The 26,552-nt window shown below is 49.2% G+C and overlaps 1 protein-coding gene and 1 long non-coding RNA gene across 3 annotated transcripts in view; both read left to right on the top strand.

Annotated features, from left to right (window-relative positions):
• Positions 1 to 26,552, top strand: part of Kazn (kazrin, periplakin interacting protein) — a 978,630-nt gene that overhangs the window by 604,447 nt on the left and 347,631 nt on the right. For both annotated transcript variants that reach the window (XM_021159743.2, XM_029476248.1), the window contains exon 3: positions 3,553 to 3,808. In XM_021159743.2, the coding sequence (XP_021015402.2) occupies positions 3,553 to 3,808 (256 nt within the window). The remainder of the gene's footprint in view (positions 1 to 3,552; positions 3,809 to 26,552) is intronic.
• LOC110292438 overlaps positions 22,408 to 26,552 on the top strand; it is a 5,451-nt gene continuing 1,306 nt past the window's right edge. The window contains exon 1 of the long non-coding RNA XR_002377714.2: positions 22,408 to 22,548. This is a non-coding gene — a long non-coding RNA (uncharacterized LOC110292438). The remainder of the gene's footprint in view (positions 22,549 to 26,552) is intronic.

Genomic DNA, 26,552 nt, shown 5'->3' with positions numbered 1-26,552 from the left:
CACCACCATCACCATCACCACCACCATCAACACTACTACCACCACCATCACCACCCCCACCTCCACCACCACTACCATCACTACCATCACCACCATCATCATCACCACCATCACCACCACCATTACCACCATCACCACCATCACCATCACCACCACCATCAACACTACTACCACCACCATCACCACTGCTGCCACCACCACCATCTTCTGAGTGCAGATGCTCTTCTTTTTTGGTTGAGTTTACTCCTGGGGCACCCCTACCACCAATACATGCTTTATATTTTATGCCTTCAAAATTCATATAGCATGATATCCACCATTCTAACACAAGCAAGTTGACGATATTTAGCCTTCATGCAAACACAGCCACTGTCTGTGACACCTTCATCACCCTGCATACCCGAGAAAACTCTGAAAATAACCCAGAAAGCAGCTCCTTCCTCAGGCTCTGCTCTCTCAGCCTCCTGTCTGCCTTCTGTCTCCCTAGGCTCACATCCCCTTGATCCTCATATAAACAGTGTCATACATTGTGTGAGCTTTTGTGTCTGAGCAGTGTTTTGGGGTCTCGTGGTTATAGGGAATGTCTGTCCTTCACTCCTCGCCATGGGTGAATAATAGCACACTGAACAGATAGCTAGCCTTCGTTCTTCATCTGTTGACGGGCAGCTGAGCTCTCTCCACCTTCTAACTATGGTAGAAACCGTCACTAAGAACATTGACACCATTTCTGCCGTTCCTGAAGTTTTGCTTCAGGTTGTTTACAGTGGATTTGCTGGGTTACATAATAATTCCACATTTAACCTTTCTCTTTCTTTAACTTAATTAATTTATTGGTTTATTTTTTTTAATTCTTTCGAGACAGTGTCTTACTATGCAGCCACGGCTGGTGACCTAGCACTCCCTGTGTAGACCAGAACGGCCTCAAACTGGCAGCGATCCTCCTGCCTCTACTTCATGGGGCCTGAGATTAAGGGACATTATACCACCTTTAACTTTTTAAAGGATTGCTGACCTGGGTTTTCCTGTGACGTCAGCCTTTTAGAGGCTTCACAAAGCCTTGCTGTTAGATGCCTCCAGTTACTTCCAAAAGGTCTGAACTGAACCTGGCATTAAGCATACACAGCATCTCCGAAGGCCTCCGTCCATCTGCTTGGTCAAAGCTGAGCTAAAAGGGGGCCAAGGTCAAAGGTGCAATCCCTGCACCGAGCAAATTAGAGAAAAACTATGCCCTGTGCCCTGTGCTCTGCCATCTAAGAGTGTCCTCTCCTCTTGCAAAAGCTTGCCCACAGGGAGAGGGTCAGGGCAACAGTATACTTTTATGGTTCTGCATAAAAGAAGTCAATGGGGTTGTAATTCAGTTGGTAGTGTTTGTCTAGCATGGTCCAAGCCCATAGGGTTTGATCTCAATACCAAATAAACTAAGTATTGTGATGTCGCATGCCTGTTAAGCCTAGCACTGTCCTGCAAAGTGAGGAAGGCAGAAGAATCACAAGTTCAAGGTCATTCTCCACTATATCAGGAGTTGGAAAGACCCTGTGTACTGGCTGGTTTTGTGTGTCAAGTTTGTGTCAAGCTGGGATTATCACAGAGAAAGGAGCCTCCCTTGAGGAAGTGCCTCCATGAGATCCAGCTGTAAGGCATTTTCTCAATTAGTGATCAAAGGGGAAAGGCCCACAGCATTGTGAGTAGTGTCATTCCTGGGCTCGAGGTCCTGAGTTCTATAAGAAAGCAAGCTGAGCAAGCCAGGGGAAGCAAGCCAGGAAGCAGCACCTCCATGGTCTCTGCATCAACTCCTGCCTCCAGGTTCCTGCCCTGTGTGGGTTCCAGTCCTGACTTCCTTTGGTGATGAACAGCAATGTGGAAGTGTAAGCTGAGTAAACCCTTTCCTCCCCAACTCACTCCTTGGTCCTGGTGTTTCAATGCAGCAATAGAAACCCTGACTACGACACCCTGTCTCGACAACAACAAGTTTACTGAACACACGTGGAATTAACGGGCATCATGGGATTATTTATGCCCAACCCCTGCACCATCTGATTTCTGTGGACTTGAGGGATTGCTAAACTTTATCAGTGCCTGTTTCCCTCCTAAAACAGGCCTAGTACTTTTTACCCTACAGAATCAACCACACACACCAACACCTCATGCATGCATGTTCAGCTTAGTTCTTGTGAACTTCCAATAAGCGCTCTTGAACGTGGAGGCTGAGTATGTCACCCAGAGCACCTCTTTGGCTTCTGTGAAGAGTCCCTGTCCCCAGGTTGCCTGGGCTGGAATGGTGGCGCACTGTTGGCAGGGGTTACACTTGGCTCTTTGAAAGCCTCCGATTTGCATGGAATGAAGCTTGCTATGGTAACAAGGTCTGGTGGCTGGAATCCAGGGCCCCACTGAAAAATGCAAAGCCCGTGTGTGCTCTGGGAGAGAAAGGAGCCAGGGGAGGGGTGCGGGGGGGGGCGGTTATTCAAGTTAAGGTTACCTCGATTCTTTTCAGAAGGGGGAGTAGGTACACCAAGAAAGCCAGGTTCAACATTCCTACCTGGGAAGAAAAAGAAAAAAGAAGCCCACCACACCTTCCAACCCTCCTCCGGCCTCAGCTCTCTTCTCCCACTAACGTTCAGGCCAGCCAAAGAGCTTAAGACCAGGTTAAAGCTAGCCCTCATTCCTGGGTGTGCACACTGGCTCTCTGGGCTGCGGGCAGGCCTCGGCACCACTGGCCCAGGCTGAGGAAGAAGAGCGCAGGTCAGGCTCTAAGGTGGGGGTGGAAGGTGGCAGGTTCGCTGTCCACCATCTCTGCTTCCCGCTGGGCATTTCAACCCTGCAACTAGCAAAACAAGAACTCCACTCCCGAGCTCACTCCAGTAGACCCCCCCTCCCGGCCTTCCCTCTCACGCTCCCCTCCAAGGGGCCCCCTTTGCAAGCTCCCCTCTCTTCTAAGCATCCACCATCTCCTCCTCTGCGACCCCAGCCCGGAGCAGGGCAGTAGTTGGCTGGGGCGGGGCTGCCCACCGCCGCAGGGAGGGGACAGTGGGACAGCCAGGGTCCGGGATGCACCCCTAACCCTTCGCTTGGGGGTGCCACCTCCGTCCTCATGAGGGCGCCGCCCTCCTCCTCCACTCCTCGGGGGTGTGTCCCCGAGGTGGGGGGCTCACGAGGCCGGAAAGGTCGCCGAGGTCCCCTGCAGGGCCCCCTCCCGAGCGAGCCACGAATGGTAGGCTCCACTCGGAGAGTGCCTGGCCCGGGAAGCGCACGGTGTCCTCAGCGCGCAGCTCGCCCGCCCGCCGGGGTCTTGCCGATCTCGGCTGCTCCTCCTCCTCCCGTCCTCCTCCTCTTTTTCCTCCTCCTCCCCGCGCCGCCTCGCCACCGCCGCGGCTCGGGCTGGAGGCGCCGCTGTCATTCCTGCGCCGGAGGAGCCGGCGCTTGCCGGTGCCCGGGGGTCGGGGCGCGGGGAAACCCGGGCCGCTGTGGTGACCCAACAGGTAGAGCCGGGGCCACGGCCGGCCACGCGCCCCCCGCGTGCATCATGCAGCTCTTTGTCACCTCTCTCGCCCCCAGGCCAAAATCCTGAGCATGATGGAAGACAATAAGCAGCTCGCGCTCCGCATCGATGGGGCGGTCCAGTCGGCCAGCCAGGAGGTGACCAACCTGCGAGCCGAACTCACGGCCACCAACCGGAGACTGGCGGAATTGAGCGGCGGAGGCGGCGGCCCCGGCTCGGGCCCGGGAGCTGCGACCAGCGCCTCGGCAGCAGCGGTGACGGTGGCTGACTCGGCAGTGGCGACCATGGAAAACCATCAGCACGGAGCTCAAGGTAGGGAGAGCCCAGCGCCCGGGGCGGGGACCCAGAGCGCGCTCACCGGTTCCGGTGGTGGCCGGGCCCGCGGTGTCCCCCACGCTCGCCGCGAGATGGCTTTGCATTGTGGTTCGTAACCCTTTTCGCTTGACCGTGTCAACCCGCTGCTTCCCGGTTTGGGAGTTCCATAGCGGCTGTCATTAACGCCAACCCGGGTGCAGTGTGCGCGGTGGGTCACACGGTCACACTGGCCCCCCGCCCGCTAAAGCTAGGCGCCGCTGGGCCGGTCCTTTTCAGGCACTAGAAAGTGTCCTTTGGATGGCACACAGACCCCAGCGCCGCGGCAAACTTTTTGTGCCCTCTCCCCCAAAGTCTGCTCCCCTCACCCCCCCCCCCAAACCAGCCCTCCAGTTCCAAAGGCCTCTGAAATGATTCCCCAGGAGGGATCTCTGGGCTCTGCTGCCCAAGGGAAGTAGGCTTGCATGCACTTTTCTCCACGGACGCCAAGCCCCTTGGCTGGGTTGCATCTGGAGTTTATTTTCTCCAGTCTTGAGATGGTGCAGGCTGTGGTGTGGATGCTTGGGTCTGCAGAGAGTTTTACATTTCCAGCAGCTCTATGGGGAAGAGCCCTTCCCAGGGGGAAATCACAGAGCCCAAAGGTTGATTGATGGCTGTCTGGAGAAGTAGAGGCTTGAATGGTAGGTTGCTAGGAGCCCCCGTTTAAAGGACCCCCTCTGCAGTTTAGACGAAGGGGGGGGGGGAAGACAGCTGGCCGGTGCTGACATTGAGAGATGACATTTCTGAACCCCTAGCAAGGGTTAAAGGTGTGAAGTAAGGTGGCCCTGCCACGTGTGGTGTTTTCTGAGAGTTGGGAGCAAAAGCCAAAGCAAGCTTTTCAGGATGCGCCCCCCTCACCCCAAATCGCTTTTAAGAATCAATACCGCTGCTTATTCAAACCATTTGAATTGTAAACTAAACTGCTAAAATCCTAAAGATAGGGCAGAGAGAAAAAAAAAAAAAAAAACAAAAACCTCCAGTCCAAGAGGACCACTTGTATAAATATGTCACTGGGAGTGGGAGTGTTCAGGGGTTCGGATTGATTTTCTGGCTCTGTTTTGACAACCCGGATGCCTTCACTGAAGGCATCTGTCTGGTTTAGCCTTACCTTCTTAGGAAGGTATGTCTTTGCTCTGTGAGACTCTTAGCTTCCAGATCTGCAGTTCTGTGAATTCTTAAGTCAGACCCTAACTTGGTACTTCCGAAGCCTGTTGGAAGTCTTTAGGAACCCGGGGATGCAATTTGGCCATGATGTAATGGTGAGGCTGTGGAATCGCTCTGGTGTTTGCTACAAGGTTTCAAGGTTGGCATCTGGTTGCTCTCCTCAGCCAGCCCTGGTTATGTCATCCTCCTGTGAGAAAGAACCGTAGGTGAGAGAGAGAAGGGAGATGCAGGCTGGCCCCAGGATAATGCTTTGATTTTTGTCAGCAGAGAGTGTTCTGGCGTTCCAGAAGTAGCAAAGAGCTGGCATTTTGCTGAGAAGCAAGAGCCGTAAAAAAGGGACACCGAATGGATATTCCCACCATCCAGCTGTTCCTCAGACAGGGGAAAGTTAAGTGGCTTTCATCTGAGTGCGGGTTGCGCTGTGGACTGGGCGTGCTATGGAAGCCAGTGTGCCCTGCTGGTGCACTTCACTTGAAAATCGAAAGGCTGGCATCCTTATGACTAAATGGTTGGGGAGGTGCAACAGGGGGTGTTTTTTCTTTTCCTTTTTTCCTCCTAAGAGGCTCATGCCTGCAGACATGGAAGTGGCTTTGGGATCACTCAGTATCTTTAAAAACACACAACACCAGCAGCTCCCTGTGCCCGTGGGAACTTTGCACCTGCCCTGTGCCCATGCCCATGGCTGGCAATGGGTAGGTAATAGGAGGACAGAGGAGGAGGGTCTGGGTTGTTCCTGTCAGCTCTGCTGATGGTTTTCAGAACCCTTACCATGGGCCCTTGGTGACTGTATCATCAGAAAGCACGTTAATGGGTTTTGACTTGAGCTCACCTGTGGGTCGCATACCCATCTAAGTTAGTTTGACTTTATGTGAATGAGGCAGGTGGGGAAAAAAGAGAGAGACTCCTGAATAAGCTTCCTGGGCATTCACTTATCTATAATAGCATCTCAGTCCTGAAGAGAGAGAGAGAGAGAGAGAGAGAGAGAGAGAGAGAGAGAGAGAGCGCAATTTCGTCTTTGTGAGGTTTGGCTTTCATTTGTCCCCTCCCTTTGGGGTCTCTAAACACTATTTTTCAAGAAGCCCTCAGCAGAGCGGGTCTGGTTACTTCTTTTGCTGTGGCTTCTATTATGTTCCTAAAGGGGATCCTGGAGTTGTTGCGAGCTAATTTTCAGGTATGGCTGGCTGCCTTCCTTCCGTCACTCCTGACCTGGCACCAGAGAGATGCGGGCAAGCTGGGAGTCTTGGGGCTTTCTGTTCTTTCAGGTTAGGGTTGCTCCTGTGATTCTTGTTTGCCTGCGCTGGTACCACTCAAGGGGACCAGACCCTAAGAATGCCTAGTGCAGTTATGTCGTCACTTTGCAAACTGAGATTTTTGAACGCAATGAGTATTTATCTTTCAAAATACAACTATATAAGTCACTTTTAGCTAAAGTACATTATGGACATTGAGAGCATGCTAGTATGCCTTTAACAATATTACCACAAGTGATTTCAGGAAAATGCCACCTTTTACGTCCTGGTGTCCCCCCCCCCCCCCCGCAAGAGACTGTTAGATCCATTTTCAATTTTTTAAATTTCTTTTTGGAAATGAATAAAGGAAGCGTATCAAGTCTTTGCTGGGTATTTTGTGACAGACGAGACCACTGGGTTGGTGCCTGTGACGAGGCAAACTTGGGTTTTCCTAGAGGGTTAAGACCGAGTGTCGTTTAAACAAAATATTAACTCGCTGGGTACCCTGTGTGAGCGGGCATGGTTGCTATGTAACAGAATCTAGAAAGTGAACTGCTGGAAATCTGGGCTCTCGGCACTTCGCAGGATCTTCTTTCGGAATTTCTGTTGAAAGAGCTCTTGGCAGTGGGCCCATCGCCTCTCTCCTGTTGCAAGTGAGTTGGATAATCCTAAGGAGAACTGTAGGCCAGCCTCGCCAAGGGCATCTGTGCTGGGTGGTGCATTTCACAGCCCCAGAGGCCACCTCTTGAGTTGATGGGGTCACAACTGGTTTTGACAGGTGGACAGAAGGAGGCTTGGTGTTTAAAAAAAAATACAGAGCTAAGCATTTGTTTCAGTTTATCTTGTGGAAAGGGGGTCGTTTGAAGTAGCATTTCTAAAGCACTTTCCTCGGGGTACCCAGCTCTGGGAAAGTGTATTTAAAATGCTTGCTGTTCTTTGAAGGCAAAATATAGCAGTTTGCTTCTCTGAAAATGTTTTATCTGATGAATGACTAATATTAGATTCAATTGGCTGCTTTGCAGTGCATAGAATAAAACAATTAAGAGCCATTACACCCAATTTAAATAGGTGTTAACTGTATAGACCATAACATGCTTACACCCATTAGGATGGATGCTCACCGCCTTGAGTTTATTGTTTATTTGGGGTGTGTGTACCTGTGTGCCTGTGGAGAAGGTGTTTTCCTCAGTCATTCCCTGCCTACCTTCCAGTCTCTGCCCTCCCAGTGCTGGGATTACAGGCTCACGCTGCTGAGCTCAGCTTTTTTTCCATGGATGGTGGGGCTCTGAACTCCGATGCTCATGCTTGTACGAGGAGAACGTTTGATTAACTGGACCCTCTCCCCTGCCCCCCACTGGCAAGGTACAGAAAGTCTTCCTTTGGTGCCAGGGATGGGGAAGCAGTCCCTGGCTGCTGCAGTTATTAAAAGGGGGAGATGGGAAGGATCGGTCTCCATGTTTATAAATCTTCATAGCTACACACAGATTGTATCTCCTTCTCTGATCACTACAATAGATAGCTGCCCGGGTCCTGGCATCTCCTCTTTACAAAACACTGAAAACTCTTTGGAAAGTTTGCACTACCTTAGGAGTGATGTGTGCAGGGACTCCGCGGAGATGCTAGACACTGTTGCTCTGCAAAATAACTTCTGTCTTTTGGCACTGGCTTTCCTGTTCTTTCTGCTTCTGCTCCTATCTTATTTGCTTTGAAAGAGGGGATTTCCAAATGGCAGAGAGGGTGGAACCCAGGCGTGTGGCGACATCTCCAAGGCCCCTCACTCTACCTCCGCAGTGGGATGAAGGACCATGCCTTTGGCCTAACCCGAAAGGCGGGGCTTTACGGCTCCTCCTAAAAATTACTGCGTGGAGTCACCAAAAGATTACTTACACATGAGGATGGGGTGGTAGAAATTAGTTATTGATTGGCTATCATTTACTATCTTTCCACTGTCTTTAAAGATGCCTCGGGAGGGTCCCTGGAGTCGAGATTCTGATTCATTTCATAATACTGTGTTTGTTTCCTGATTGTTTGTGGCTGTCCAGAACTGGTTTGATGTCAGGCCAGAAGTCCTAGTTGACCTGGTTTTCATACCATGAGACTAACTGCATATCATCTTGGTGTGTGGTGGCCTGCATCTCCACACCCTTCCCCTAACTCCCCAATCCCAATGGCACCTTTTAGGGATCTCATAGGCCCTAATTTGTGACTTCCTAGCTGCCAGGGAGTATGTAGCACATGGGCTTGGCAGGTGAGAATTGCTCACTGGAAGTCTGCCTGCCCACCCTGTAAGGCTCATGGAGCACAGAAGGTCAAACTCAGGGCCTCGGAAACATTCACTGGGTATTTTATGTATTCATCTGGTAGTCACTCCTGTGTAATATGGGGTGATAGGGATGTCCCTGTCCTTTGTCCTTTTCATCCCCATCATATGGCTGACCTTAAGAGATGACTTCTTATGCTAAGTCTGGTTAGCAGCCCATGTCAGGGGACTTGCTTATTGTGTGGCTAATTTTGATTGTCAATTTGCTATATCTGGGGAGAAGGAGCCTCATTTGGGGAATTTCCTCCATGGGATTGGTCTGTGGGCATGTCTGGGGGGGTGGGGCACTTGCTTAATTGAGAATTGACTTAGGGAAGGCCAACCTACCATGGGCGGTACAAACCCTATGCTACATAATAAAGATATTTGAGCATGAGCCCAGAAGCAAGCCAGTTAGCAGCGTTACTCCCTGATCTCTGCATCAGTTCCTGCCTCTGGGTCCCTGCCTTGTTCTTCTGCCCTGGCTTCCCTTGCTATAAACTGTAATCCATAAGCCAAACAAACTCTTCCCTCTCTCAGTTGCTTTTGGTCAGTGTTTTATCAGAGCAACAGAGAAGGGAATAAGGGCATCTACTTGGATTCCATACCTTTAAGACCAAACCATTGAAAGGTTCCTAGCAGTAGATTCTCCCCCAACTCCGTGCGTGTATATGTGTGTGCCTGTGAATGCGTATTTGCATGCATACGCATATGTATGTACCACCGCATTCTCAACTTTAAAGCTCTCTAATCATAAAAGACTCAGAATTAAGCTATGCCTAGTATGATTTCAGCATTGAATTATACTTGTTGGGAAGTTCTAACAACCCACGTGGATTAGAAGGACACATACATTGGCTGTGGTCAGAGTTCAAAGGGCCCAAATCCATCACCTCTTTCCATTCTTGTGGTTGCAAGAGCCTAGTCTCATGGCAAGCCTTGTGTGCTCCACACTGGTCTACTTGAACTATGGTCCTTGGCTCCACATGCACACCCATGCTTGCATGTACATGCACACTCCACATAGATCAGACAAGCCGGGAACTCATTCTGTCTGGTAGGTCCAGGGAGCTGGGTGTTAAGTGATCTTTCAAATACGAATTAGCCCATATTGTTTGGGTTGGATATCAGGGCAGCTGACATCTGGGGAATGACACAGGTGCCACCAGTACATCTCAGCATGTTGATGCCCCATGGTGCAGGTTAGCAGGTTCAAGTAGAATCCTCTAAGAAGAGACAGCATCCCTAAAGCTACAGGGTGGCCATCCGCAGCGGCAGAGTACATCCCCACAGATCCAAACTACCATCCCTGTACTCCCTAGCTGGGACCACCTCTCTAGCACAGAAGCTGCTGGAAGACCCGGGCTCAGAATGCTGCTTCTACCCTGTGAGGCTGCACGAGACCTAAATGATCTTGCTCATTTGATGAACCTCAGCTCTGAGCGGTGGCATGCAGGCTGTGCTCTGCGGGTCTTCCTGCTTCCCCCTCAGAATCCTCAGCCCCCGCAGACATGAAAGAAGCTGGATGGAGTCTGAGTTGAGTTTGGCAACAGCAACTGTTCAAGCAGGTGGCTTCTGTGTAAAAGGAAATCATTGGTTCTAAATTTATTCTGGTGGCTTTGTTGAGGTGGTGCTAGACCGCTGGGTCGGGCTCCTGAAAAGCCCTTGACCCCTTCCCCCTCTGATCAATGAGGACCCTCACACTGGAGTTTGTCACAGGCTTCTAGACCATACTGTCAGGCTGGAGGACAGAGATTAGTTGCCAAGGGGATGCTCCACTCTCTCTCTAGTCCCTGTCCCCTTCTATCCCACCACATGCTTAGGGACCCATGAAGAGAGGGCAAGGCCTTCCTCTCTCAATATTGCCTCAGCTGTACCAAATGTTCGAAGCACATGAGTCGTCTGTTACGAGCCACGTGGCCTCTGGAAGGAAGCCAGCCCAGGGCTCAGATGTTCCATTCACCTTCTGACATGTCATTGTGGCTTTCTGAGCACACCTCTGAGGTATGTAACAAAGCCCTCGGTGTTCCAGGACCTCCTTAAAGCATGTGCTCTCTCCTTCTTGAATATTTTACTGTGGTTGCGCACAAGAACTCAGCTCAATGCCTTTGCCACAGTTTGAAGGAAATAGTAATAGCATGTATACTACATGAATCCCAGGCCCAGCATGGGGGCAGCATATACGCCTAGTCTTGAGTAAAGGAGACCATGTCTCAAAGAGGTAAAGCCCTTTGTCTGTAGTGACATGATAATGACCAAGATGGTGACAATATCAGGTACTATGTGTTAATGAATCTTATGGCCACCACGGGTCCTTGTAGTGACCTAACAAACAGGTGCCTTGATAGTATCCATTTCACATACAGGGAAAACCGAGGCATAGAGACGGCATGGTGCTTGCCAAAGAACATACAGCCGTTACAGGGCCAAGATCTGGCTCCAGTGTCTCTGCCCTCAGTCAGACAACACTTGGGTGCCTAGGGTCAGTCTGCTACCACAAACCAGGCCAGCATCAAGCCAACAGGCCCTCTTGCTATTCAGGCCTGTGTGTCCTCCCTAGATGCCACCTTAGCAGGAAGCATCCTTAGCCTGGCTCCATTGAGAGACCCTGGAGCTCTCAGCTGGTGCTACCTAAGGCTGGGGCCTCTCCCCGAGGAAGAGAAGCTGCCAACAGGGAGGCAGCTGGGGTAACTGCTTGTGAGCTTAGCATCTCCAGGGTCAGCAATGGAGAGAAAGCTTAGGGACTTGGATTTGGGGCTTCTGAATCCTTAGACCATGTGTGCTTTCTGTATCTTGGGAAGGGATGTTCTAAGCAAAACTGGAATGTGGGGTACTCTTACTCTCCCTCCAACCAGAACTTCCTTTCCCTCTGCTTCTCCCTTTATAGCCTCAGAAAATTCTCATAGCCCCCAAACATGCTCAGCATTGGACCAATCAACTTCTCATAGACCATTGCCCCGGGGTCCACATCCACAGAGCTGTCATCTGGTCATGACAGCTCCTTGTCACTGAGCCTTTCTGTGCATTGTAGGGTGCGCTCTATCCTCTCCACACTCCAGCTGTGATAACCAAAAATGTTGCCACATGTCTCTTTAGTCAAAATTATCCCCAGATGTGACCTCAGGTGAGGGTCATCTTAGATTGACCGAGTCTAGGATGGACAGCCGTCTTGTCTGTTTCCTCCTGCTTCCTAGAACTCTGCCTGACACATAGAAGAGCTCAGTAAATATATGTTGAGTGAATGGGTGGATGGATGGAAGGATGATGAGTAAGAAGATAGATGGACAAGCAGGTTATGGATGGATGGATGGATGGATGGATGGGATGGATGGATGGATGGATGGATGGATGGATGGATGGGATGGATGGATAGGTAGAAGGATAGATTAATGGATTGACAGGCAAATGGCTAAATGGGTGGGTAGACGGATGGCTTAGGTGGATGGGTGAATGAATATATGGACAGATGGACGGACAGTATTGACCTGCAGATGTGTGGGATTAATCTACTTGTTACATTAAACATCCTGAGACTCTTTGGTTCTTTTTAACTGAGTGCTGCTATATCACAGTGTAAGCCCTGCTCTGAGCCCTTTATTTGTAAGTCTCCATTCATCCTTTAAAGCACCTTGTGAAGAAGCTGTGGAGATGACTCAGTCAGCAAAGTGCTTGCTGTGTAGGCATAAGAACCTGAGTTTGTTCCCTACAAACCATGCAGAAAAGTAGGCGTAGTAGCCAACACCTGAGACTCAGCACTGCATGAGGTGGAGACAGGAGGCTCCCTGGGGTTGCTGGACCACAAGCCTAGCGGAATCAATGAGCTTTGAATCAGTGAGAGACCCTGTCTCAACAACAAACAAAATGAGTAAGGTGGAGGGGAGAACAATTGAGGAAGACACCTAACGTGGACCTCTGGACTCCATCTGCACGCACTCACACACACATATTCACACACACATACCTCCCACAAATGCATTCACACAAATCAAGCAGATACATCACACACTCACACACACATATACCTCACAGCACACACACAGACACTCACAGCACACACACATATTCTCATACCACACATGCACATATGCATATACACACATATACCACATATAACACACATGGACATGCATATATGCACACACACTCAAACCACACACACATAAACACACATGCTTTCACACACATCAAGCAGACAAACCACACACACACACCCCATACATATATTCTCACACCACATATGCACACACACACATATACTACACATACTCTTATACCATACACATGTGCACACACACACACACACTTCCAGATCATCCTTTTCTGACTTTGAGAAACTGGGATTTCTAAAGATTTAGCTGCTTTTCTTGCTCCAAGCTTCCCAAAGTGGCCAGCTGACAAGAGAACAGATGGGTTGGAAGGCAGGTCCTGCTGACCTCGGAGCCGCCTCCCTCACTAGAAGGATGAGCACACTTCGCTGTGGCTGCCTGACGACACCCCACCCCCAGGATGGGCCGGCTTTTGTCCACTGCCTCCCCTTCCTCTTTTGTCTTCCTTCTCTGTCTGTCTTGGGAGATTGGGCTCACAGGCTTAGAAACCACAGATCTAATATGGTACAGGCAAGTTATCTCTCAGCCTGGTAGGTGTGGCTGACTCGGAAACATAATTACTTTTTATAATAAAGGTCTAGGCCTATAATGGGGAAACATACAAGGCATTGACAGCACAGAGGCTGCCCTGATGGCTGTGACAGCCGTGACATGTGGTAAGACCAGAATGGAAACACATTAATGTCACCTGAAACTGGCCATGATAGATTAGTAAACAATACAATTGCTTCATAGGATGGCATTGAGCAGCCGATTACAGCGATGACATGGGACCTTCTTAGCTAGAGAAAGATCATGGAGAGAGACTTAGGCCCAGCTCCTGAGGATCTGAGGTCTAAGGACAGACTGTTCAAGTCCAGGCTGGGCTGCATGCGCAGTGAGACCCTGTGTCAAAAGAACTCAACTGTTGAGGGCATACTCTAGGACCCCGCTTTAGGTTCCTTCTTACTTCCTAATGTAAATGCTTTCTATAAAGGGCATTTGTCTGTTACATGCCTTTTTCCCATATGTAGGATCTATATAAAAATAGAGAGGAGATTATGGAGTAAGAAGGGAGGGCGAGGGGGGCCAGAGAAGGTCATGCAGACTGAGGGTGATCAACGTGTGTGCTGTGTCACCATGAATCCCTGCATTTTGTACAGTTGATATAAACCAATTCAAATAAATCATAGTGCTAGGGGGAGCAATGGTGGGGAGATACAGGGCTTAAATGTAGAATTATCTTTTTTAAAAGTCCTTTGTCCGTTAAGGAAGCAAGAAACAATGCAGATATCTCTCAAGGCAGGCGTACCAACAGCTTTTGGAATGAGCTTCCCACTCACACTATCCTCTTGCCTGAGGCTGAGCCTCTTGTCAACTACAACAAACAACCTTGAATATCTTCAATTGCCTTGATGAACTTGAAATTAAGGAAAAAAGCAATGGTTGAACATACTGTATTTGTTTTAAAATGGTATTGTGATTAGATACACATATATACATACATATTATTACATATGTGTATAATATATTGCATATTTAATATATATGTATATACATATATGTATGCCCATAATATGTATATTATATACATATATAATATAATATGTAATTTGGAACATGGTTGAATCCATGTTTTTCTTTCTTTTCTTTTTGTTTCATTTGTTTTTCTATCCTTTCCACTTGGAATTCTCTGGACGGCAGGATCAACTGTAGAGAATTCTGATCCTCACCCTGGACAGAGCTGGGGTCAAAGAGGGATGAATGTTGCTGAGGAGACCTGGGCCCCAGGGTTCTGTGTTTATCGATTCTTTTAATCAATATGTTCACCCACTTTACTGGGCTTTTTTCTGGTCCTACAAGGTGGTCAGCCCTTGCTCCCAGTTGGAGGCCAAGAGAAACGAATGTGTGTGTGCTTGTTGCTTGCTTGTGCTTCACTTGACTTCTCTATTGATACAGTTCATAATGGTGCCGCCCACAATGGGGTGGGTCTTCCTGAATCAATTAACTCGAGAGGGTCTTCCACTGACAGGACCACAGGCCAGCTCAGCATAGACCACCCTTCATTGAGACTCTCCTCACAGATGATTCTAGGTGGCCTGACGTTGGCAGTTAAAGCTAGGCAGCAAGATGGTCACAGCATCTCTCAAGATGGTGCCCTGTCCTCAATGTCTAGCGAGAGGCCATGACATGGACATCCTTCCTACATCTTTTCTATAATCTTTGACCTGTGCTCTGGCTTGCCCACAGCCTCTGGTCAGGGGCTAGAGATTGATAACCAGGTCAAGTCACTGGGGGGATGTCTGCTGATTCCAGTGGCTTCCATGTGGTGATGAATTTCCCAAAGGACAAGGTCTTCTGCATCACACATCACCACCACCCAGAGATTCAGGGTATGGGGACTCCCAATGTGGAGCTCTGAGGTCTCAGTGTGTGCAAGTTTATATTCCCTATGTGTTGTGGGGATAGAAGCAGGTAAGTTACCAAATCCACTCTTCTTTCTTGTCACTGTCTCTCCAAGGAAATGCTCCAGGTCCCCCAGAGTCTCTGTTATCAAGGTCCCAGATGCCTTCCTCAATAATGACAGCCCTAAAGTCTTCAGATGTTACCAGATGTCCCCTGTGGGGGACGAAAGAATTCTTGACTTGGGAGCTCCTGGTTGGATGGAATGGCATTCAGCATGCCCCGTGGACTGAGACTCATTGGGTGGAAGTCTGTTATCAACGGTGCACCCATTGTTGAACTCCAAGCCATCTCCTTTTAAAGGAAATACTTTACTTCTCTAGTTCACTTCTGTCTTTCAAAGACACGGTTACTTATCTTTACTCCAAAACATAGGCCTTCGCATGATGCTTCTGTGAGACGTAAGAGCCTTGCTTGTAGAAGGATCCCTGCATCCCCTGGTAGCCTATTGGCTCTCCCTGCTTCCTAATGCACCTGGACCCAGCCCATGATCAAGCTGGAGCTTCTGGAAAGAGCCCATTGGTGGTTCGGGTAGCAAACCAGCCAGCAGTCTTTGATGTGAACCAACAGAAGGCTGAGGTTCTGAGAAGCTCAACCCTCAGAGACGGGCAGGGTTGAATTCAGAGGAGACAAATCATGTGTTACAGACTATTTCCAGAAAGTGACCCTTCCCTGCTGAGCAAGCTCATGCTAGCAGTATTAGCCAGGGGCTACTTTCCAGGAGTTTAAATATTAGCCAGGCATTTGCTCTGTGTTTATATCCTGGGATGACATTGCTACCACCATCTTTGCTATTTCTGCATCAGCGTGTATTTGAGAAATCACAGGGGCTGGGGAAATGGCTCAGTTAGTAAAGTGCTTGCTGTGTGCTCATAAGGAACTAGGTTCAAGTCCCAGAATGGTACTGTATTCTTGTAATCGCAGTTCTAGGAGAGACAGAATTAGGCTGTGGAGCCCATTGACTGAGTGGACAGACCACTGAGATGTTTAGCAAGCTCTGGGCCAATGAAAAGACCTTGTCTCAAAAGTCAAGATGACGCCTAAGAAATGACACCTGAGGTTCAAAACTGCCTCCAGGAGTGAGTATGTGCAAGTGTGTGCATGTACAACCAAGCATATGAGAGTACCTGAACTCATGTGAACACTCACATCTTCAACACACCCACATGAACACACACACACACACACACACACACACATACGTGAGCACAGACATCCATGAAATGCACACAGAGAAGGAAACCACAAAATGACCTTTTCTCTCCCCAAGCTGTACATCGGAAATACAAGGGTTTGGACTTCCTGTTGCTCTCTCTGGCCACCCACAATCCCCGTGGCCTTTGGATCTTAGAGTGCTGCAGCAGATGCAATTGGACACATGCACAGCTCCATGTATGACAGTAACATGGGGTCACAGTCAGGAGTCTACCATGTGCCCTGGATGTTGGGGGCTGCCATCCTAGAATTCTGCATCTCTTCTCGATGTTAAAATGATTCTTGTCTCTTGAGCCTGCCTCTGCCTCACCGTGGCATGATCTGATTCCTCTGGGATTTGAGCTCATGGCTTTAAGAGAAGGCCTGCAAATTTTTCTGCAGAGTGCCCTGTTGGTGTGTAGACAGGAAAACACCAGTTACCATCAGAATAACAGGACTGGCGCCCCAGACTAGATTTCCAGCAATGTGATTTGATTGGCCAATTGCCATCCCTAACTGGCATCATCCTGCCCCGTCTCCAGCTCTGCCCTCAGTCCCCTCAAGCATGCCATCCATCACCACATTCTCTCGTTTATGCCCATGCTATATAATGGCCTTAATCTCCACAGCACACTCCGATTTATGAGAGGAATGGCATTTACAAAACCGTTTCTCCATTCTTCCATAGACACCAGAAGCAGGTCCGGGCTTTCTTATAATAAACCTTCCTTTTAACAATGGTTTATCACCTGCAATTAAGATCACCTGGAAGAGCCTCTTAAATAGCTTTCATTTTTCTTCCTTTGTGTTTGGTCTTTTGCTGCTGGGTTCCCCAGCACTTGGGAGGGAACAGCCCAGGCAAGAGAATGCCACTCCGCAGACACACCTTGTTGGAGAGGAGTGCTCAGGTAGGGTGTAGTCATCCCAGGGCCAGGCCTAGCCAGGAGGACTGTCTGTGAGGCATGTCGGCAAAGCAGTTCCTGCAACGGATTTAGGTGTTCAGAGGGAGAAAGTGCCAATTCGTGTGGAATCGAACACGACCTGCTTAGGAGGACTCCCTGTTTTCTGTCACACGCAAGCTGGTCATCAAAGAAAACAAAAAGTTTAGGGGGACTGGGAATGGCAGTTGGTAAAGGCTTGCTGTGCAAGAATGGGGCCTCAGGGTGATCTCCAGCATCCACATGACAAGCTGGGCATAGTGGGGTATGCACCGAATCCCAGCACTGGTGAGGTAGAGACAGACAAGAAGAAGACCCCTGGGCCTTGACAGCCAGCCAGCCATGCCTCAGTGGAAAGCCTAGATCCCAATGACAGAGCCTGTCTCAAATAAACAAGGTGGGGGTGTCTGAGGAATAATAGGCAAGGCTACCTCCTGTCCTGCACATGCTGCATGCACATGCACCGTCCGCTCAAACAGCAACAACAATGATAGCTAGAGTCAGCCTCATTATTTAGGTTCCATTTGGGGTGATGTTGGGAAATGACAGCTCCTAGGAAGGGTCTCTGCTGAGTCTGTGGTAATCATGTCCTCCAACTAAGAAGTGTGTTGTCACAGAGGAGTTCAGCATTCCAAACACGGGACATGGATCCCTGTCCCTTACCTGGCCCAGCTCTTCATGTTTCTTAGTGGGAGGAGACAGGCTCATGGCTTTACCAACAGAAGCCTCCGTTTCCTCAGAGGGAGCCCTGGCCTTTTAATGCTTCCGTAAAACTAAATTAGAGGGCTGTGATGTGCCAAGCCCAGGGCCCAGTGCTCGATATGTCCCCTGTAAATGTCATTCAAGAATGTCCCCAAGTGTTTGGCATCCTTGGGGCACTGAGGGAAGAGGCTGCAACTATCTCTTTGTATTTTCATGCAATTAATATTGGAGGACGCAGTGTGATTGGCAGGTGCTGTACTGAACACAAGGGATACCTGGGCAGTTGAGGTACCCAAAGACAGGTGAAGGAAAGCCAAAGAGGGGAGGACACAAAGTGGAACTCAAGACCTGGATTCTAACCCCAACTCTGACACCTTCAGCCTAAAGAAGAGCAAAGGGGGCTATCTCACTTCCACAGTGGCTTGTGATACTGACAGTCTGACCAAGGGATGGGATGTGTCGCCCCGACTTCCTTTGATCCTTAAAGACTTCCCAGATGGCTGTGGGGAAGGGGCACTGGTTACTTCGCTGTGAACAGAATAACTGACAGAAGTGAGTATATTGAGGAAGGGTTTAATTGGGCTCACGGTTTTGGGGCACAGTTCATCATGGTGGGAAGAGCATGAGGCAGTGGGTCCAGAATCCAAGGCCATAGGATGGTACTGCCCATGATTAAGGTGTGTCTTCATATCTCAATTAACTCAATAAAAAAACATACCCCCCCCCCACACACACACACAGACACATGGAGGCTGACGCAGGTAGCCCCTTACAGCTGTGCCTCGTGGCACGACTCCTAGGTGACTCTAGCACCGGTGAAGTTGGCTCTCAGTGTCAAGCATCACAGGAGATGGGACACTGAGTCACCCAACATGAGTGTCGTGGGTAAAGACAGACCCCTCTGAAGTTTTGTCCACCGTGATCCCCTTCTCAGTGTGAGTGCTATTACCGCCCAGTGAGCTCCACTTCCACAGCTATTTTAGAGAATTCAGGTTGTTTCACTGGGAGAATATAGCCTTCCCTGGCTTAGCCAGAGATGCCATAGGCCTTGGAACTTGGCTAGAGATATATGTGGACAGTGTGGTAGTCCTGGTGCAAACCACTCAGGTGGGTTGTGTCTGTTTCAGAGAAGGGACACAGGCATGTGACTTCACAGTTGAAGAAACTGAGGCTAACAGGGTCAAATGAGCCAGCTGACCCACAGAGTGCTGGGATCAGCCATCCCTGAGGCCCTATGCTTCTCCAAGTGATGTCTGTGTAGATACAGAGGTCCTTTCTGCCAGCTCTGAAAAAGTCAAATAACAGCATAGATGCTTGTGTGTGTGTGTGTGTGTGTGTGTGTGTGTGTGGCGTGCATGCACACGAGTGTGGCAGGATATAAAATGTCTTCCTCTAGCATTCTCCTCCTCATTGTCTTGAGACAGGGTCCCTCCCTGCACCAAGCACCTGCTATGTTCAGTGTTGTGTCTGCCCCCAGTGCTGAGGTCAGAGGTACGTGCAGCCTTGCCCAGCTTTGCACACAACAGCTGGGGACTTGAACTCCGGCCCTCAATGCTCTCTGAGGCAAACCCTCCTACGCACCGAGCCATCTCCTCAGCCCCAGACACATCTTTTCTGTATCACCATGAACCTGTTCTGGGAAACAGGAAAGTGGAGCGAGGGAACCCCACCCCACCGTACCCCACCCCACCCCCACCCCCGGCCTAGGGTGCATGGCTCAATTTGGTTCACAAAATTGGTGATTTGAAAATGAAAAATAAATAAATAAATAAATAAATAAATAAAAAGGAAAGGGCGAGCCAGATACCCAAATTAAAACATTAAATCTTCCCAGAGTTTCTGTGCTCCGAGCCATGTAAATAGGGGTGAGGGCAGAGTCCTTCTGCTCACAAATCAGCCTCTGAAGCTGGTGGCCCTGGCTCGCTCAGGTAGTTCAGCTCCTCACCCTCGGCGCTTGGCATTTCTGAGATACAGGGGGGCTGGAGGGTCCATTTGTCATCCTGACTGCCCTCCCTAGGGTTTCTTGGAGGCACGATCTCGGGGTTGCCTTCTGCATGAAATATGAAGCTAAGGACAGAACCGGGACATTTCAATGCGGCAGGGTACACAGGGGAAGGCCGGTTCTCTGCCCTCGCCTGCTCATTTGCATTTATTTTGCTCCCAACCATTTGTAATATAGTGGTGGGTGTCCATCAAACAGCTATTAACTGTGCAGCCTGCTCCTAAGGGGCTGGCCGGGCTGCCTCTTACACGTCCAGGGGACAGCGTGGCCCACATGTTGGGTCACTCAGTGGTCTCCTGAGCTACTGTGGAAGTGAGAACTCCCTCTTTGTGCCTCTTAGTCTCTCGAGGATCCTGCATGCTAATGACCTTGGCGGATGACTCCAGCCCTTTAGCTGGGTGCAGACACCTGCTCCATCAATTTCCGGGATGTGGTCATGTTGGATCCCATCACAGATATTTTCTTGTCTGTGCAGTGCAGCTGCCATGCAACCATCTACAACCAGAGTGGGTCAGTGCCTGTGAATCCCCATTCTAAATCTACCACATATGTGTGCATGCTAAGGGCTCGATCGATATCACCTGTGAATATTAAATTGTTGTGTTAAAATTGAGGGCTGGGGAAATGGCTTAGTCTGGAAGGACTAATTTTGATTCACAGATCCAGCATTATTTTTAAAAAAGAGAGAGAGCCGAGGGGTTGGAGAGATGACTCAGCAGTCAAGGGGGCTTGCACCTCTCCCCAGAGAACGTGAGTTAGGTTCCCAGCACCCAACTAGGTGGCTCACAACCACCTATAACCCCAGCTTTAGAGGACTTGGCTTTGTTCCCTGGCCTCTGAGGATGAGCACAGGTGTGCATGTGCATACACACACACACACACACACACCATTCATACACATACACACACACACACACAAGACATGCATACACATATGCACATACATCCACATAACTAAAAAATGAATATTTCTAATAAGCCAAGTGCCTGGTATGAACCTGTAACCCCAGCTTTGGAGAGGTAGAGATAGGTAAATTCTAACCAGCCAGCCTAACCTATTTGGTGATCTCTAGGCCAATGGGTGACCCTTTCTGCAAAAACGAGGTAAACAGAATCTGAGGGATGTCACTGCAGGTTATCATCTGGCCAACACACATGCATTTCCATGTGTGCCCTTGTACACACATGGACAGCACACACCCACACAACATACTGACATCCAGCATGTCGGTGGCAAACCTCTCCTGCTCACGTGTAATCTCTCTTGGGAATGGCAACAGAACCATTTTAAAGAGGCTCTGGTTAAAGTCAGAATCTTGGCTTTTCAAGAAAAAAAAAAGAGAGAAATCTAGGTTTTTGTTCCTCACGCGTTTTCACCCCTTGAGACCTGTGCCCCCATATACCTGATACCAGTAGCTCCTACCTCAAAGATACAAAGCCCATCTGCGACATTGAATGTCTCATCCTCGTGAGGAAAGGGAGCCAGCTGCCTCCCAATAGGCCCTCCATGAAGTTTTAGATTTTTCCTTCCATCCATCATTCGTAGCTAGCTTGCTGATATTTAGGTCTCATTATTCGGCAAGAACAGACCCTGAGGGCTGGGAGGCAGCCCCGGGGCCTTGTCATCAGATTCGAGAGACATGTCATCCATCTGTGGAAACACTTTGCTTGGTGCCCTCAGAATGTTCTAGGGGCCCAGTTGAGAATTCCACATCTCTAGGCTGTTCTGCCTCCCACATCTTGTAGGACCGTGGACCCATCTTTTCCCTTGTCCATCAGTAAAAATGGAAACAGTTGACTCAATGGCTATATCTGTTATGGGACACCACCTGCTAGGTGGCAGGCCTCGAGCTAACTGGTATCACAAAGCCACTGTGGTAGACGGAAGACAATGAGTGACCAGGATAACCATGGCATTGGTGTTTACTGAGTGCTTAGGTGGGACAGGGACCTGCTGTATATGAGGAGTAAGTAGTTCCATTTAAATCCTGACCCCAGTGCTTATAGCCAGCGTGATTTTGAACTGAGATGACCCAGGCAGCGTATCTGAGTCACACAAGAGTAATGTTGGTGCGAGCAGCCTGCTGACTACAAAGCAAGTCTACCTGTCTTTCTCCTTCCTTCCCCCCTCCCTCTCTTTTTCTCTTCCTTTGTGTATATGTCACATGTACACATTTGTGTGGGGGCTGTGCTTTTGTGAGTGTAGACTTGTATGCTTATATATGTGCAAGCCAGAGGTTGACACATGTGTCTTCCTCAATCGCCCTCCACCATATTGTTTGAGGCAGTGTCTCTACATGAACCAGGAACTCACTGTTTCAGCGAGGCTAGCCAGCCAGCAAGCTCCAGGATCTTCCTGCTTTCTCCTTTCCAGGGCTGAGACTATAGGTGATGTCATAGTGTCTGGCTGTTTATGTGGGTGCTGGGCATCTGAACTCAACTCCCCATAGTGATGCAGCACACACATTTACTGACAGAGCCCCCCACCATGACCCGACCTGTTTTTTTAGCCAGCATGTGCAACTCTCTTATGAGAACTTATAGTCACCATATACTGTGGTAAGAGATGTACAGGTGGTGCAGGGTAGACAGAAGTGTCACTGGGGACGTTCTGTTCAGACAAAGGTAAGGGGACCACGACAGTTTTCAAAGGAGGTGAACTTGGATAGAGCCTTGAAGGTCAGGTAGATCTTCTCTGGGGTCAGGAGAGGTCACTGGCATCTTTGGGGGGAGGCAGGTCTAGAAAGTCACCAGCATGTGGGCATAGACACGGTGGAGGTGGCATATGACATGGCATTATTATTGGCACAGTTCCCATGTTCTCCATGTTTTCTGGAGACTTGGAAGCTAAAACTGATTTCTAAGGCCTCAGCTCTCAGCCATCCCTTTGGGAAGCTTTTCTGGGTAGACTTTGCACATGGGGGTGCCCGCATGAGCCTTCTGTTGGAGTAACTGGCAAATTTTCCCCATCTTCGTAAGGTATGGATCCCTGGTGAGGGAGTGGGCTTGGGACAGAGCTGGGTGGTGCCCGGCATTGTTAATCTATTCCCTTAAGGCAACAAACGGTGATAGGTGGCTTTGCAAATAGTCCAGACCTTGCTTACCTTAGTGTGCCCTGGGTAAATCACAAAACCTCACTGTGGCTTCGGTTTCTCTGTTCATAAAGTGGTACAATACATTGGAGACGGGATTATTTTGAAGTTCAAGTGAGATGACAAATACCAAGACATGTTGATTCCCCAAATGTTCACACCCGGCTTTAAATTGTTCTATAGGGGACGAGATGCATGCATAAATGTTCTCATACACGCTGAAATGAGAAGTTTTTTTTAAAGAAAAGATTTGTTTTATTTATTTGTGTATGTGCGTAATTGTATGTACATGAGGTAGGGGCACACGTAGATGCCAGGAGAAGATGGCAGATCCCTAGAAGCGGGAGTTAATAGGCATTGTGTCCAGGCTTGTTACATGAGCTGAGATTCAGACTCAGGTCCTTAAGGTTGACAGGAAGCTTCGTAACTGCTAAGCTGTCTGTCCAGCTTGAGAATGAGAATTCCTAATGGACGTTCTCATGTCCTTGAAGAACTGAGGTGGTGTTAGCTCCTAGCACGGGCTGTAGTGGACTAGAAGTGGGCTTCAGTTCCAGGCGAAGTCAACACCAGCAGCTTGGCAACAGCCTGCCCAGTGACGTCCATGTTGTGGGACCTTTAAGTGTAAGGAGGTTCTTATCCTGTGAGTTCCAAATGCTACAAGCTACAAAGAAGCTGACCAAGGGAGAGTATGAGGGACAGAAGCCATCTGACATGTCCTGGCAGAAGCAAAACAAGCCAGCTGCCATGCCTGGGCAGAAACAAGGGGCTTTCAAGTAACAGTCATGGCTTCAGGCCTGGCTCTGCCACTTACTAGCTGTGGATGACCTTGACCAGGGTATCTGATCTCTTCCAGCCTTTGTGTGTGTGTATGTGTGTATGTGTTTTTGTGTGGTATATATGTGTGGTATGTGTGTGTATGTGTGTGGTATGTAGTATGTGTGTGTATGATACATATAGGGTGTGTTTGTGTATGGCATGTGTGGTGTTTGTGGTGTGTGTGTGCATGATGCACTTATGTGTGTGTTTGTGTGTGGTGCACATATGGTATATGTGATGTATGTGTGTGTATGGTGTGGTGTGTGTGTGGTATGTGTGTATGTGTTTATGTGCATGTGTGTGTGTGATGTATATATGTATGTATATATTTGTATGTGTGGTATATATGTGTATGTATGTGTTTGTGTGTATGTGTGTGTATATATACATATACATGTGTGTGTGTGTGTGTGTGTTTGTGTGTGTGTGTGTAGTCAGAGGTCAATGCCAAGTGTCTTTGTCAGATCCTTCTCCAGCGTCGCCTGTCTCGACCTCTGCAGTACTGGCATTGCAAGCAGGTGCCATCACACTTGGCTCTTCATGAGCCTTCTGAGAATTTGAACTCAGGCCCTCATGAGTACAAGGCAAACAGTCCTGCAGACTCAGCTTATTCTCCAAGAAATGGGAACAGAAAGTTGTACCTTCAGTCTGGGGCAGCCGTGGGGCTCCTAGGAAATGCTGCAGAAGGCTATGGCCCAGCAGTGCTCCTGGCACACAGAGGCTTGATGCCGGTCTCATTACTGTGGTCATTAAGTCCCGGTCACTGACAATGGTCCTCTCTCCCAACTCTGCGTAGTCTGTTGGATGGAGCATCAGGCCACTCTCCCTGGATAGGAACTCTCTCACTGGCCACAGGAGGGATCACAGCAGGTAGCTACTCCAAGGAGAACATTGTCCTGGAGTTTGACCTGTTACAGGAGCTGCTGAGGGAGAAGATCGTTGCTGGAGGTGCAGACGGAGTCCTCTCAGTACTGGTCCATGGGGAACCTGCCCCCAACCTGGTCATTTGTCAGGCACTAAACAGCTAATGGGTAACAGGATGATGGGAAAAGGGGAGGGGCTTCCAGCCTGACAATCTCAGAGCCCTTCCAAGGTGTGCAGGATGCCATTGGTGGATTTCCCCCCAGCCCCACCCCAGCTTGAAACTGACGCTGTGGCTCACAGGCGGACCTGTTTGCCTTTTGAATGCAGTAAACGAGTTTGCTGAATTCAGACACTCACGTAGGGAGAGTACTATTCATGTCTGCTTTGCAAGATTTGGGGCTGTAAGGAACCTGAGAATAGGACCACCCCAAACTCCTCCTATATGGCTCAGTCTGTCATCACTGGGATTGTTGACTGTTGACATTTTCCCCTTTGAAGAGGAGATAGAGAGAGTCGTTGGACCCTCACCTGAGATTCCAGCTACCTTTTCTCGGTCATTTATATGCAATTCTACCCTATTGCTAGCAGTCTGCAGGAATGGGTAGGAGGTGCTGGCGCACAGAGGAGGTTGATTAAAAAGATGTTCCATCTGTGTGGCTATGGAACATCCGGGCTATCCCACTCAGCCCGGATGTAGACTTTCTAGTACTGCTACTTTGGGGTCTCCTGCCCTCCTGCCCATAACCCCTCACCCAAGCTTTATAAGTGGACCTAGTAAATAACTCACTGGTTCCCCAGCGTGAACGTGATAGACTCCGACTTTGGCTTGCCTTTGAGTCCTTATGAGGACGGGTAGACGCTGCTCTAGAATTCTTCCAACAGCACCATAGTGACTCCCTGAGGCCCCTTGGCTTTGCTCGTATCCTCACAGCTGGGACACCTACCTATCACTGTCTAACATTCTCCCCAAAACAGCCACACAGTAGCCCTTTCTTTCCTGACATCCCAAAGAATTTGTACCTTAGCCGAGGGGTTACCTCGGGGACCCAGACAGAAGTCAAGGAAATGGAGTGCATAGGAAGATGCCAAACCCACTTCTTGTCCCGGCATTTTAAGGATGCCACCCCAGGAGCAGAGCCCTCCAGCCAGTCCCATCCAGCACAGACCATCAGCCACTGAGAAAGCCTCCCCACTCCTCGGCAAGCTTTGAAGGGGCAATTTTGGAAGAAAAATGTACCGATTTATCTTCTCCTTTACCCTGTGTCTGGAAGTCAGCCGTGCCTCTGACGTCTGAAACACAACAGGCCTTTAATAAATGACAGCAGTCAGAAGTCCCCAAGGCAGCCCGTTGGAACTCCATCTTGGAAAGAGTGGACTATATTGATAGGTTTCGATCGGGTTTGCTTCACATCAGTCCTGGTAGGGATGGGGCATAGGCACAGTAGATACTGATACGTGGAATTCTGTTGACTAAAATAAGGCTCCTTTGAGAGTTCTTGAGCCTTAGGGATCTACTTCTTCACCTTTAAGCCTTTCATGAAATGAAATTTAGGTGTGCCTACCTACAGTTACATGAAACTTTGCAGTAGGGGTGGGTCCTGAAAACCTCATGGTTTGTTAGACTTTGCTCCCACGTGTGAGTATCGATGATGATGGTAGTGTGTGCTTTCACGACTCATTGGCTGCTTCCTGGCCTCAGAGATGCAGTGAACCCAAGGTAAGTGAGACTGAAGCCAAGACACCACTCACAGCTCACGGTAGACTCTTCTCTTCTCTTCTCTTCTCTTCTCTTCTCTTCTCTTCTCTTCTCTTCTCTTCTCTTCTCTTCTCTTCTCTTCTCTTCTCTTCTCTTCTCTT

The sequence above is a fragment of the Mus caroli genome, chromosome 4, assembly GCF_900094665.2.
Source record: "Mus caroli chromosome 4, CAROLI_EIJ_v1.1, whole genome shotgun sequence".
Taxonomy (NCBI): domain Eukaryota; kingdom Metazoa; phylum Chordata; class Mammalia; order Rodentia; family Muridae; genus Mus; species Mus caroli.
This window is presented reverse-complemented; position numbering and strand designations above follow the sequence as displayed.